This window comes from Polypterus senegalus, chromosome 2 (genome assembly GCF_016835505.1).
Source record: "Polypterus senegalus isolate Bchr_013 chromosome 2, ASM1683550v1, whole genome shotgun sequence".
Classification (NCBI taxonomy): domain Eukaryota; kingdom Metazoa; phylum Chordata; class Cladistia; order Polypteriformes; family Polypteridae; genus Polypterus; species Polypterus senegalus.
In genome coordinates, this window is record NC_053155.1 from 290423525 (window position 1) to 290438313 (window position 14789).

General features: G+C 39.4%; 1 protein-coding gene across 1 annotated transcript in view; it reads left to right on the forward strand.

The window, feature by feature from the left end:
- LOC120523989 (NEDD4-binding protein 2-like 1) overlaps positions 1-3791 on the forward strand; it is a 34587-nt gene extending 30796 nt beyond the window's left edge. The window contains exons 5-6 of the mRNA XM_039745754.1: positions 24-100; positions 2204-3791. Of these exons, the coding sequence (XP_039601688.1) occupies positions 24-100; positions 2204-2327 (201 nt within the window). The 3' untranslated portion in view covers positions 2328-3791. The remainder of the gene's footprint in view (positions 1-23; positions 101-2203) is intronic.
- The last annotated feature ends 10998 nt before the right edge of the window (positions 3792-14789 follow it).

Genomic DNA, 14789 nt, shown 5'->3' on the forward strand with positions numbered 1-14789 from the left:
TTCTTTTGTCCCCCATTTTTCAGGGTCTAGATAATGGCTATTACATTATTTTTAAAGAGCCAGAGACCGGCTGGAAGAACGACATTCACAAGCTTCACAGGTGTGTGTGTTTTCTTCACTGTTTGCCACTATGGCTGATATAACTCTGGTCTAATGCTATTACTTTTCCCTCATTTCTCCGCATGTAAGTGCAGCCAGGAAAGACCCTGTTATTTCAGTAACTTGGAACCTAACAGCCATGACGCATCTGTTTATGTGGCACATGAGACGTTATTTACTTTCCTCTTAGTAGACCAAAATAAAATTCGACACTGAGCATCTCCAACATTTTCTCATTTTTTCTAGCAGAGGAAACAAAACTCCTTCTAATGTTCAGAATGCTATCTAAGCCTGTCTTGACGCGATGCAGGATGGTTTCCTTAAGGGTTAAATTCCACTTCCAGCCACATACCCATTGTGGCCCAGTGGATCAAACACTGACTCGTGACATAACCGCAGGAGATTCAGTTAACTTGTTATTGCTGTAATTGTGCAAATATGATTTAGAGAATATGCAAGAACACGTTACACCACTGTAAGATGAAAAGTATCATTTTTGACACCATCTCCTAGGTTATTAACACACTTAGTCCAGTATGCTTTTTGCCAGAACGCTCAGTCTTATGAGCAGCAGAAACTGTGGGTGAGTGACCTGATTCTTCTTCTGTGATAGTTGTATGGCAGATCTTGAACTTTCAATCAATTTCTAGACATTTTGCTGAGTTCAAATGTTATTTCCATGCTATTCTGAAAGTCGATGATGGATCTTTGCTTGTTGTTCCTTCAGCCTGCAATAATGGTAATTAACTGGCTTCTTCTGTTTGATGTGTACAGATAGGGGAACAGCCATTTTAGCAACAATACAACATGCCAACAGTGAGGTACAGTGCATCCAGAAAGTATTCACAGACTAGTCTCCCAGTTCCTGCCGCTGAAAAACATCCCCACAGCATGATGCTGCCACCACCATGCTTCACTGTAGGGATGGTATTGGCCTGGTGATGAGCGGTGCCTGGTTTCCTCCAAACGTGACGCCTGACATTCACACCAAAGAGTTCAATCTTTGTCTGATCAGACCAGAGAATTTTGTTTCTCATGGTCTGAGTCCTTCAGGTGCCTTTTGGCAAACTCCAGGCGGGCTGCCATGTGCCTTTTACTAAGGAGTGGCTTCCGTCTGGCCACTCTACCATACAGGCCTGATTGGTGGATTGCTGCAGAGATGGTTGTCCTTCTGGAAGGTTCTCCTCTCTCCACAGAGGACCTCTGGAGCTCTGACAGAGTGACCATCGGGTTTTTGGTCACCTCCCTGACTAAGGCCCTTCTCCCCGATCGCTCAGTTTAGATGGCGGCCAGCTCTAGGAAGAGTCCTGGTGGTTTCGAACTTCTTCCACTTACGGATGATGGAGGTCACTGTGCTCATTGGGACCTTCAAAGCAGCAGACATTTTTCTGTAATCTTCCCCAGATTTGTGCCTCGAGACAATCCTGTCTCAGAGGTCTACAGACAATTCCTTTGACTTCATGCTTGGTTTGTGCTCTGACATGAACTGTCAACTGTGGGACCTTCTATAGACAGGTGTGTGCCTTTCCAAATCATGTCCAATCAACTGAATTTACCACAGGTGGACTCCAATTAAGCTGCAGAAACATCTCAAGGATGATCAGGAGAAACAGGATGCACCTGAGCTCAATTTGGGGCTTCATGGCAAAGGCTGTGAATACTTATGTACATGTGCTTTCTCTATTTTTTTATTTTTAATAAATTTGCAAAAATCTCAAGTAAACTTTTTTCACGATGTCATTATGGGGTGTTGTTTGTAGAATTCTGAGGAAAAAAATGAATTTAAACCATTTTGAAATAAGGCTGTAACATAACAAAATGTGGAAAAAGTGATGTGCTGTGAATACTTTCTGGATGCACTGTAGACCAGATTGGACAAACAAAGCTCACACACACTTCTACCAAATATTATTGAAGATGCTTTGTGATTTACCCTGATAAATAAATATACAGACCTGTTTCTGATCAGGATACATTTCATCAGATCCCCATTATCTTTCTCGTTGATATATTCTAGGGAAAAAAATCCATAAGCTGACTGAAAATCAAATAGCTGTAAGTGGAACTGATAATAAAATGCCATATTGTGCATTTTTGTCTGCAGAAAAACTCAAAACGGAGTTCCTCTGGACAAGATCGCTCGAATGAAGGAAGACTTTGAGCCGGTGTCGACCATTTACGATGTCCTAAACTCAGAAACGCCATCAAGATTCAGTTCATGGCATTAAAATAGGAGGCTGATCTGCCTCGACAGAAAATCGATAGCACTTCACAACGCAGGCTTTAGCATAGTGGCATTTTAATACTTCTACGTTTTGAAGACATTATTATTAAACGTGTTCTTTATAAAAAATCAAAATGTTATTTTAGTACATTTTTATACTTCTAAAACTTTAAGATGTTTTTGAATGTTCTACTTTAAAAAAAGAAAAGCATAGTTGTTAGTTATTTACACCTTATATTAATAAATTGTTTTTTATTTTACGTTATTTGACATATTACCAAAAATATATTGAGAGGAAATCCTGGGCAAACAACAGCAAGAGCAACATGGTATGAACTGTTACGATAAATAAGATGAGTGAAAATGCAATTCTATAAAAAATTAACGTCATTTTAAAAATGAAGTGAAATTTTATAACACCAAATAGTGAAATTGTCCATAATCTCTTATAAGCTTGAAAAGTTTCACCTGGATACAAATATGGATAAGAATAGACATCATATCATTTATATCTGTGTAACTTCTCTAAAAAAGTGTCATCACAATCAATTTTTCTTCGTTATCATCGCATGCAGTTTTTAGGTGACCCCGACAGGACACATTGGCGACGTTTGCTTTACCTAGTGGCCAATACTGCTTGAGCGGATGCCGGCGTCTCCATTTGCTTGTTGTGAACGTCGCCTGCAGGTATTTCATTCTTCCCGTGCTATCAACACGCCATGCCCTCTGCCGGCTGTGTTCATGCGCTGAAATATGGACATGTGGCTAAGGCTAAGGCAGGTGATGTCATTTTTCAACCGGCTGAAAGACGACGATACCCTACCAAGAATTTCAATATTGTCAGGCTGGCAGTTCCAGTTACTTTTGGTACAAACCTTGTATGACGTTCTCCCATAAATCTATAATCAATAAGCTCAGTGCCTTCTCTTTATGTCCTAGTAGTCGGCCCTTTGATTCGCTAACTTGACATCCATTTCATTCATCTCCTGTTTATCCTGTCTTTATTTTACTGAGCCAATGATTTTCCTATCTTGCATTTCAACAAACTCTCATTTAACTGTTTCTTTTCCTGCGCCTTGAGTTGGTTTCAACGCAACACTGAGTGTGCTGTCACTAATGCAGTCTTCGAACCCGCCATACAGAAAAGCAACACACAACCAGCAAAACGTTAACGAATAGCAGACAGCTTACTTACTCAGAAAGTAATGAGCTCCGAAAATATGAAGCCTCTGCAACTACAATTCAGGGCAAGTAAAGAAGCATGTTAAAGAAAACGAAACCAAGCAAAAGTAACCAACTGGCTTGCTTCACATTCCATCAAGTCTTTCCAGGGAGCAGATTTTGTTTTTATGCTCACATCCCCATTATTGAAAAATCTGCTAAAACAGAGAGGTCTTTGAATAAGACAAATGTGAATCTTTGTAGAGAAATCTTTTTTTGAAATGTAATCACTACTTTCCATTAATTTTTTCTTAAGATGTTTTGTCATTTTTATATTCTATGAATTTTTAGCTTAATAAAGAAAAGATAAATGTGAATGTGCTTGTTTTTGCAGTTATTTTTTGTTATTAGGATTAGGATAATTTGATAAAAGAACATAATTACAAACTGTTACTTACCACTGATCTTTTTCTAATACAATACAGTGAATACTCTGCACTCTAATTCACCCATCTGTCTGTTTATGTGCACCACAGCCTGCCAGGTCTCTTGTGGGCTACACACCTAAATCTGTACTGGCGCATCCAGCTGGTTTTAGAAGTGACATTAGTAGTTCAATGGAGATCACCTTTCTGGCGATTCTGTGCACTAAATAAATAAGCCTTATATCTGGGAGGTCTAACTTGTGGTAAGTCGGTAACCTAAAACACTACAAGCAACTCTGTGAATGGGGAATGGGGATGGAGACAAGAAAATACCCAAGTCACTGAAACTCCAGTTAAATTACTGTATATATTCGTGGATAAGTCGGGACTTGATTTTACTGTATAATTTCTGGTGTTTTATAATGTCGGTCGTATAAGTTGAATGCGGAAAACTCACGCTATTGGTCCAAGAGATTATGATATGCTAATGCCAACCTGAGAGAGTAACCATGGGGACACTGCTTTTTCTTTTCTATGTATTGTGCCTACGTGACCACACGGTAATACCCAAAATATTCCAAAGCGATGTTTGCACTATTTTGTGTTTTGTGTATCTCTCACCCTCAAACTCTTTTATCATAAGAGCATCCCTTATCAATGATGGAGCGTTCGGTCAGAACAAAATATGAAGCTGGTTTTAAATTAGTGGCGAAAGAAATTGGTAACTGCACTGCTGCAACAAAATTCGATGCGTCTGAGAAACTGATGCGAGATTGGAGGAGGCAAGAAGTAACTGTCGCATTTTTGAGTTGGGGTCTGATTTTATGATCGATTTTTTGGGTTTCAAGACCAGACTTATACCTGAGTAATCATTAAAAATGGACAGAGTATGGCCCAACTGTAAACCTGCCAAGAGCAGGCCATCCACAAAAGTGAAGGGAGGCCATAAGGAGTTGTATGAGAACTTGGAAGGAGTTCCAAGCTACAGTGGCTAAGATTAAAAAGACTTAAAGAGGGCTTCACCAGTCACAACTTTATTTGAAAGTGAAAAATAGAAAAAAATACCCATAACATCCTGACACTTGGGAGACTCTAAAGTCAGCTGGATGAAGGTTTCGTCTGATAACACCAAAATTGAACTTTCTGCCAATAAGACTGAGCACTTTGTTTGAACACTACTACATTGCCGTGAACCAAGAGCCCCAAAAGTGCACACTAGAGGGGGAAATCCTGTTCAAAGCCCATGGCTAAACACAAAAGGTGCCTCGAAGAACCTTTATAAAGTAAAAGATTTCATCTTTACAAAAAAGTTCTTCAATAACAATGAAGGCACAAAGGCAATAGGATTTGCCCAAATCAGTAAGGCAGTTTAATACAACCAATGCAAAATACCAAGAATATTCAAAATGTCAAACCGTCCAGTAACCACAAAGCAGGAAACCCTAACGGCTGACATTGAGACATCATTAAGACGACGATTCCAAGCATGAAGCCAGAGATACATAGGAATAGTTTAAACAACAATGTCCACATCCTGGAGTGGTCCAATTAAAGAATATTTATATATATATATATATATATATATATATATATATATATATATATATATATATATATATATAAATAAATGATTTAGATAGGAATATAAGTAACAAGCTGGTTAAGGTGGCAGATGATACCAAGATAAGTGGATTAGCAGATAATTTGGAATCCGTTATATCATTACAGAAGGACTTGGATAGCATACAGGCTTGGGCAGATTTGTGGCAGATGAAATTTAATGTCAGTAAATGTAAAGTATTACACATAGGAAGTAAAAATGTTAGGTTTGAATACACAATGGGCGGCTGGAAAATCGAGAGTACACCTTTATGAGAAGGATTTAGGAGTCATAGTGGACTCTAAGCTATCAACTTCCAACAGTGTTCAGAAGCCATTATGAAGGCTAACAGGATGTTAGGTTATATAGCGCCCTGATGTGTGGAGTACAAGTCCAAGGAGGTTCTGCTCAACCTTTATAATGCACTGGTGAGGCCTCATCTTGAGTACTGTGTGCGGTTTTGGTCTCCAGGCTACAAAAAGGACATAGCAGCACTAGAAAAGGTCCAGAGAAGAGCGACTAGGCTGATTCCAGGACTACAGGGGTTAAATTATGAGGAAGGACTAAAAGAGCTGAGCCTTTACAGTTTAAGCAAAAGAAGATTAAGAAGTGACATGATTGAAGTGTTTAAAATTATGAAGGGAATCAGTATAGTGGATCGAGACTTGTATTTTAAAATGAGTCCATCAAGAACAGTTGGAAACTTGTTAAGGGTAAATTTCGCACAAACATTAGGAAGTTTTTCTTTACACAAAGAACGATAGACACTTGGAATAAGCTACCAAGTAGTGTGGTAGACAGTAAGACGTTAGGGACTTTCAAAACTCGACTTGATGTTTTCTTGAAGGAAACAAGTGGATAGGACTGGCGAGCTTTGTTGGACTGAATGGCCTGTTCTCGTCTAGAGTGTTGTGGCTGGACTTAAATAAGGCTCTTCAAGTCTCAATCCCCCTGGAACCTGACCGAGGTTGACAAGTACTGCAAAGAAGAATGGAGGAAACCCACAGTAGTGACCTGTGCACACAGACTCGAGGCTGTAATGGCTGCAAAATACTGACCTGAAGTGGGTCAATACTTGTGTGATGAGTTATTTTGTGCTTCTATTTGTAATTAATTTAGACCACTTTGCAGATCTGGGTGTAAAGAATCCTGAACAGAGCAGCGGTGTGTCAAGGGGTCCATGTTCACATCTCCACTTTACACTTGCCCAGTAACAACAACATTTATTTCCAAAGCACATTTTAATACACAAGATGTTCAACAAATAGCTACAAGAAAAGGAAAAATAACATTGGGTTAAATAAGGAATACATAAAAAAATATATATATACAATATATAATATAATATATATATAATGAATGAATACACACTTAGATAAATATATAAATAGTAGAAAGCTGGTGTCCTTATCTATAGTATCATTTTTAAGTCTCCAAAGAGAAGTACAATGGTAAGGTCAGATGGCCAGGGAGGACAGACAAAAGTGTCAGGGGTTCAAGGCCAAAACACTGACCGGTCTCCACTGGGAATTCTACCTAACATTAATATACTTAAAGTCATTTCTTATTGTTTTTTTACATCCTAGAGGATTTAGTGCAGTGGGTCTCATGGAAGGTTGTGGTATCCAATTTCATTCAAGCACTAATATAGCCTTTGAGATGAATGTCCTAACCAGTATCCTTGGACACATCCCACAAAAACACAAAGAGAATATTGAAAACTCCACGGAGGCAATGCTGAGACCAAGATCTGTACCCAGGGCACTGGCCACAAAAGCGCCCGTGATCTACCAGACAGCCTGTTGAATCAGAATTGTGTTTCTTTTGTTTCACCACTTTGGTCATTGTCTAGACTTGGAGACTCTGTGCTCTCTTCTATCCATGATAATGTGCGTCCATTCTTGGTGTTGCATTTCCCTTCTTCCTTTTCATCTTAACCTTTGACTTTTCCAAGCATCCCTGCCTTTTCTAGTTAGCCTTCTTTTCTGTGGTCTGAACAAAATGTCTTTGATGACTCTTGACATGATAGGTGCTGCGGCTACTAGAGGAAGTCTAAAGACCCTAAACACTCAATACAACTACTCAGGCCCCAGCAGGCCCGCCGCCAGGGGGCGACAAACGGGACTCTGGTCCGGGACCCTAACGGAAGGGGGCCCCTTCTCGCTTGATTTTTTTTATGCTGATGTTGTACTTGTAGATATATATTCAGACAATTATTCAAGTTACATGTAATAGAAAAGTTAAATAATTTACCTTACAACAATACAAGTGAGTGTTTTAATAGCCGCACGCTCCATGCAAGTAGATATCGTGTTTGTGTTGTGTGAAGCACGCTTGTCAAAGGGGGTCGGCAGCGGCACGATTCTCAAAGACAAAGGAGAGCCGACGCCGACGTCCTTGAGCTTGACGTTGAGTAGTATGTTTGTTGTACAGGGTACGTGGATAATGGATTGACTTTGGCGCTGTAATTGAATACTTCCGTTTCACACACACAGGCGCTGTTCTGTCTCAGACAACAGCGATATTGTTGTGCACTATCGTGGATGTTGACGTGTATGGTGTAGCAGAAGTCCTTCTCCGTAGTTTGATAATTCATTCGCTTGGGTGTTTATTGTTGCTTTTAAAGCAGTGATGAGTGTGCGTTGGTTTTGTGTGAATCACTAAAGATTCTGGATCACCCACATTTTTTGAAAACTTTGAAGTTTGATACAGCAAGTTACTGACCATGTAGATAACCCTAACCGTTCAGATGTTACTCCTATTCATTGCATTGGTATAATTGTACCGTTACACGTTAGATAATGCATAGGCCTATCTCATTAATGTATTGTTTCAATTCCCCTACGAGCTTCCGTTAGCACTGGCTTTCCTTCTCACAGTCAAACTTTGATGTGCGAGAAGGCTTGACTCATCAAGTATGGTATTCGTAAATGCAGCATTGTCGCTGTCGGATAAACTACATTTCGATCATTTTGTATACATATTTGAAGGTTTTGACATGTGGGGACCCGGGAGAAGGCAGAGGGGCCCACACATACCCAGTTCTCTGGGGCCCAAGTATTTCTGGCGGTGGGCCTGGCCCCAGTCATGGGTTGAAATAAGACTTTTATTTGACATTTTAAATCAGATCACATCACAAGGCACAAATCCTTCCTTTCACTCCCAAAGCTGCTACAGTAAGTGTTGTCAACCTCCTCCCAAATTACAGCTCCTATTGTGATATACGGGTGTGTTGCATGATGCATACCCAAGGACATCTTGTGTATCGGGAAACCATACAGTCCTGAAAGACTGTCTCCACCTGCCCGTCCATTTTGTAGTCTCATATGAATGCCATCCATCCAGGGGCATCAGTTCAGTGTTTCGCCCATTATATACCTTAAAGCAGGGCTCTCCAGCCTTTTTTCCCCTGAGAGCTACTCTTACAAAATTAAAATGGCTGAGAGCTACTCATGTTTTCTAACGTTTATTCTCATAGCTTATTTCAACCCAAACAAACTGAATACGCTTCTTTTGCCTGAACTTTTACAAAATGTTGGTGTCCACAACTCACATTTTGCATTAAAACATCGCAAAAAATATTTAGTTCACCTGCAAGTGTATTTTGTATGTCTGTATGCATTTTCTAATGTATCTCACACTATTGAATTAAAACGTGAATGCTGTCAAAACAAAACAATGCAATTCCAAATACACAGATATGACTTATTCATTTGTCATTTTGTTCCATGTCACTGTTTCACTTCACAAGAGTATTCACAGGTCCAGTTGCATGTGTGACACAAAAGTGACACATCTGTCAGTAATATGCCCAGTATTGCTTCTGCGCCACAATTTTGCTTTCTTTTGCTCAAACTTTTTGGTTGCAGGTTTTCTTGTTTCTTGTTACTGTTGTTTGAAATGGATGGATGGAGCCATCCAGTCAGATTAATAATTTATTCACAAAGCACTTCAGAGATTAGAGAAGGTGTGATTAAAAAAAACTGGTAAAGCAATGGTCGAAAATCAAGTCAGGGTCTGTGACACATGAAGTCCACAGAATCATTTGGTTTTGAAACTGTACTCATGGCAACACCCTGATGTCTTTAAAATTCTCCTGGACATCCCAGAATTACAGGCCTCTAGTGTTGAGTGAAACAGAGAAGTTTCGAGTCACACGCAGTTTTTGAAACTGACACTAAAATTAGTCTTGCTGCCAGTGTCACAATTATGGAACTAGAAGCTCACTGTGAAGTCGTGTGTTGTGCACTTTTTCTTTGGCGGTAGAACATAAAGAATATTGCTCCCTAAAGTCTTGTTCACTCGTCCGTGTTTACCTGTTGTTTCGTTCTAGAAGGGTCCTAAGGAAGACCCTATTCTCCCCCAAATCCCATACTCTTACCCCACTGGCAGGTACTGTCGGCAAATGTGTAAGGGATGAAGCCCACCCAGGGATACCAAATTATGTAGGACATGTGAGGGATTTAAGCTCGAGGCAACCTAGAACACAGGGAACGCAATAGGAAAATGACGGATTGATCACTCAATTAATTATAATTTTTGCTTTTGAAAATGCCAGTAAGCACTTCAATAATTTAGGAAGGCTCCCATATTTTCCTTACCTTTCTCTGTAATGGTGGTCTATATTATCAACATAACTGAAGCCCACTTGTTTTAAGAAGCACAATAATACAATATATAAATAAACACAATGATTATTAAAATATAACTGCATTTATATTGACACACAAGAGAGGATGCTAGACAAACATGTAACACAGGACAGGCCGGCTGGTTACTGACTATTTGGAGTTCTAATTTATCTTGACGCTGCCAAACACTTCTGCATTACCAAGTTTTGAAGGATGCGGTCTGCTGCTGTGTGGAGTTGAGTGTTTTGCTCCTGGTTTAAGTAGCGTGTACTCTTTCTGTTTGCTTCGTGGTCTTTTGTCCGTTGTGTGATGCTGGCTTCCTTAGCTTACTGTTAAGCTCTTTGCTGTGCCCTCTGCAACCTTATAGGGAAAAACGCGAGTGAACATCCCTTCATGAAGCAATGCTGCTTTCAGTTTTCACTTAGTCAGTGACACACAGCTAGGCTTGCCAGAGTGGATCTTCGAGCTACTGCAGGGCATCCATCGCTGAGGCACTATGGAGAAGAGATTCCATGCCAAAGAAAGTTTGTGAGCTCTTTGCTCCACATAGAGTGGATGGCTTCTCACTCCAAAGGGAGTTGCTCCTCAGCTTTCAGCTAACCCAAGGATAAGAAATTGTCAGCTTTGAGCATCCACCAAAAAAGACATAAGCTATGAATGAAGTTAATTTTGATGGAAGGTGTAACATCTGGCGACCTCTTCCAGTTACAGAACCAGTTACTTTGTCCATCACATCCAGGCAGGTTCAGTGTGGAGTCATAAACCTGAGATAAATGTCCACTTGGACATGTTTTTGCCTGAAGGAACCTCTGCTGAGGCCTCAGCTCAACTGATTTACACTTTTGTTATCAAATGAAGTACAGGACTGACGAAACAGTTGGTATGAACTGGCCTGTAGTGTTGAATGAAGCAGACATGTCTTGTGTGCCACCAAAAGCCTAGCAATGATGGCTAAACAACTGGGCTAGAACATCTCCAAAATGGCACTTCTTTTAGGCTGTTCCCATTAGTATCTTCTAAAAGTGGTCCAAGGAAGGATAAACTGTGAACTGGCAACAGGTTCATCGATCTGCATGGAGAGTGAAGGCAACTCACTGCACACACTGCAAAACTGTTCAAGAATGGTTTGAGGAACATGACAAAGAGTTCAAAGTGTTGACTCGATCTCCAAATTTTCCAGATCTCAATCCAATCCAGCATCTGTGGGATATGCTGGAAAAACAAGTCCCACCCATGGACGCCCCACCTTGCAAATGTGCAGGACTTAAAGGATGTGCTGCTAACATCTTGGTGCCAAATACCATTGGACACCTTCAGAGGTCTTGCAGCGTCCGTGCATCAATGGGTCAGAGCTGTTTTGTCCAAACAAGTGGGCCGCCCTACACAATATCAGGTAAGTGGTTTGAATGTTGTGGCTCATCAGTGTAGATTAATTATTATAACTAGTGCCATAAGCAAGAAGCCAATAGAATGTTGCTTTGCAAGCCAGACAGCCTCATGGTGCTAGATGTGTAGTTTGTGGCAGTGCATAAACTTGTAGTTACACTCAATTCTCTTTTTAGCTTCATTGTCCACCAGGCAGCATGGCCTGTCTGAACATGGCTGCCCTGACTTACCAACAAAACTGCTCCGGCACAACATCCTATAGTATAGCTTGTCTCTAACAAGAAAGAAAGGAGACGATTGAGTCATAAACTGGCCCAGAAGTGGCTCTTCTTATCAAGACAACTCTGGAGGTTTAACAAGCTTCCTTGTACTTTACAATTAGATAGTTAGGCAATTGTTTAACTAGGAAAAGAAAATCCGAGCACATCTCTCCAGTTTTGATGTCACTACACTGGTTGCCTGTGTCATTCAGGATTGACTTTAAAATACTGCTTATGGTTTATAAAGCCTTAAATAATCTCGCCCCATCTTATATATCGGAATGTCTGACACCTTATATTCCAAATCGTAACCTCAGATCCTCAAATGAGTGTCTCCTTAGAATTCCAAGAACAAAACTTAAAAGAAGTGGTGAGGCGGCCTTCTGCTGTTATGCACCTAAAATCTGGAATAGCCTGCCAATAGGAATTCGCCAGGCTGATACAGTAGAGCAGTTTTAAAACACTGCTGAAAACACATTACTTTAACATGGCCTTCTCATAACTTCACTTTAACTTAATTTAACTTAATCCTGATACTCTGTATGTTCAATTTCCTCATAACTACTATTCATGGTGGCTCTAAAATCCGTACTGACCCCTACTCTCTTTTCTGTTTCTTTTTCCGGTTTCTTTGTGGTGGTGGCCTGCGCCACCTCCATCTACTCAAAGCTTCGTGATGCTCCAACAATGATGGACTGAAAGCCATAAGTCTACGTGACCATCATCATCATCAAGCCCTTCCGTGAGAACCCTTAATCCAAAGAGGACTGTTTCATTTATGTTAGGTAGAATGCCCAGAGGGGACTGGGCGGTCTCATGGTCTGGAATCCTTGTAGATTTTATTTTTTCTCCAGCCGTCTGGAGTTTTTTTGTTTTTTCTGTCCCCCCTGGCCATTGGACCTTACTCTTATTCGATGTTAATTAATGTTGATTTATTTTGTTTTCTTATTGTGTCTTTTATTTTTCTATTCTTTATTATGTAAAGCACTTTGAGCTACTGTTTGTATGAAAATGTGCTATATAAATAAATGATGTTGTAGTTGTTGTTTAAACATTTATATTGTTAGACATTAATAACAAAAAAATATTATCAACCTATATGCTGGATATTAATCTCAGCTGTGTAATTCAGGTAATAATACTTGAAAAAAGAAAACAAGATGAGCTACTCAAATGTCTGACGCATTACTAATTTCAATTTCTTCGCCATAGGGGTTCACCTATTTGATTAAGTCAGGTAATGTGATGCAGTATTTGTGTATTTTGGGCAGTTACTACTGTAAAATTACAACTTCTCAATTTAGCAGTAATAATATTGATAACAATAATAATTCTTTACATTTATATAGTGCTTTTCTTACAGTGAATGCTTAAAGGAAAAAAGATTTTGCTCAGCTTCATGGTTAGTTTATAATTTGACAAAATCAGTCCTCACTAATGAATTACTTCATAGTCATGTGAAACTTCCCCTGAGACATGTACATATCCTATGTGACTCATAGCACTGTGTAATTTATTTTTGTACACACACTGGCACCAGACACTGTCTTCAGAGAGCTTTGGTAATGAGTGAAACAACAAGGGGAACCAGGTGGGTGCTGTAGGCAGTGCAGCAGGCTGCTTAAGTTCTAAGTATCGCAATCATTAAAAGAAACGTATTGCCAGTATGTATGGTAACTGTTCTTACTTTTACTGTGCTTACCTTTTAACTCCTAAAGTTCTTCATATCTGAAGCAAAGCACCCTTAGAGTAAAACGAGTGAAATGCTGCAGTGAAGGTGGCAGGGAGGTGAACCAAGAAGTCAGCATGTAAAAACGAAGACATAATTTTAATAGTTGAAACAATTGTGCCAAGACAATGGAAGGTATGCTTTCATTTAAAATATAACAGTCTCAAACCATCATGAATTGGAGTCTCACACACGGTGAAAGGATTGTGAACCCTCCAAAACTCTTCACTCACCAGACCAGGCCTCCTTTGTCTGCCTGAAAAAGGCCTCACCTCAAAGGGCTTAATCCCAACTCCACTGGCCTGCCTCAGGCTTTGCAGGCTCAAAAGTGACTAAAACCTCTAAAACAGATGTAAATGTCTCAGAAAATAGAACAAAATCTCTGTAAGAGGAGGGATGACCGTAAACCCTTGACATGCATGCAAAAGAGAAAACAGGAATTTTTATAAATGAAAGATTTATTTACAAGAACTAGAAAAATACAAGGAAAATCTCAAAAGAGTAAAAACATCCAAAAAAGAGGCATTAAAGACAATCCTAAGGAAACCAGTAAAATACACAAAATAGAAGAACAAGACATATTAATAATAATAATAATAATAATAAAAACCAGTTAATCCAAACAGTAAACAATGCTTACCTGGACTGCACTATAAATGAATAATCTTCAAGTCCTGAGACCTCTCCACGTACTTATATAGCCAGAGGGAGGGCTCATTAGTAGTGACATCAGGGTGGTCCCGCCTCCTGAGGTTTTACCAACAACATAAGTCAATTTAAAGAGACATTATATAATGAAAAAAAAAGAAATATATACAAACATGACACAAACTCATCTGAAAATAACAAAAACAACAATAAAATACATAAATACATTAACTGCAAATGCACTTAATCTAGTGATCTTAATGCAGGGTGGAAAACAGGCTGGAATGGGCACCAATCCGACACAGGATGTAAATATTACATACGAGTGAAATACACAGACCTAAGGGCCTAAAGAAGGCTCGGTACAGGATGTAAAAGGATATAAAAGCAATGATTTCATATGATTGTTACATAAAATGTCAAATTCAGGATTATGTCTTGCTTGTCTATGTGCTTTAATACCTTGTCTTCTTATTCACATTGCCATCATTTGTTTATTTTCAATACAGTTCAATGATCAATAAACACAATATTTAGACTTGAATATGAATTTTGAACACATATGTACCTTATTATCAATCAATGGGCACACGGAGATCATACATTTTATTATAATAAACGTTCCT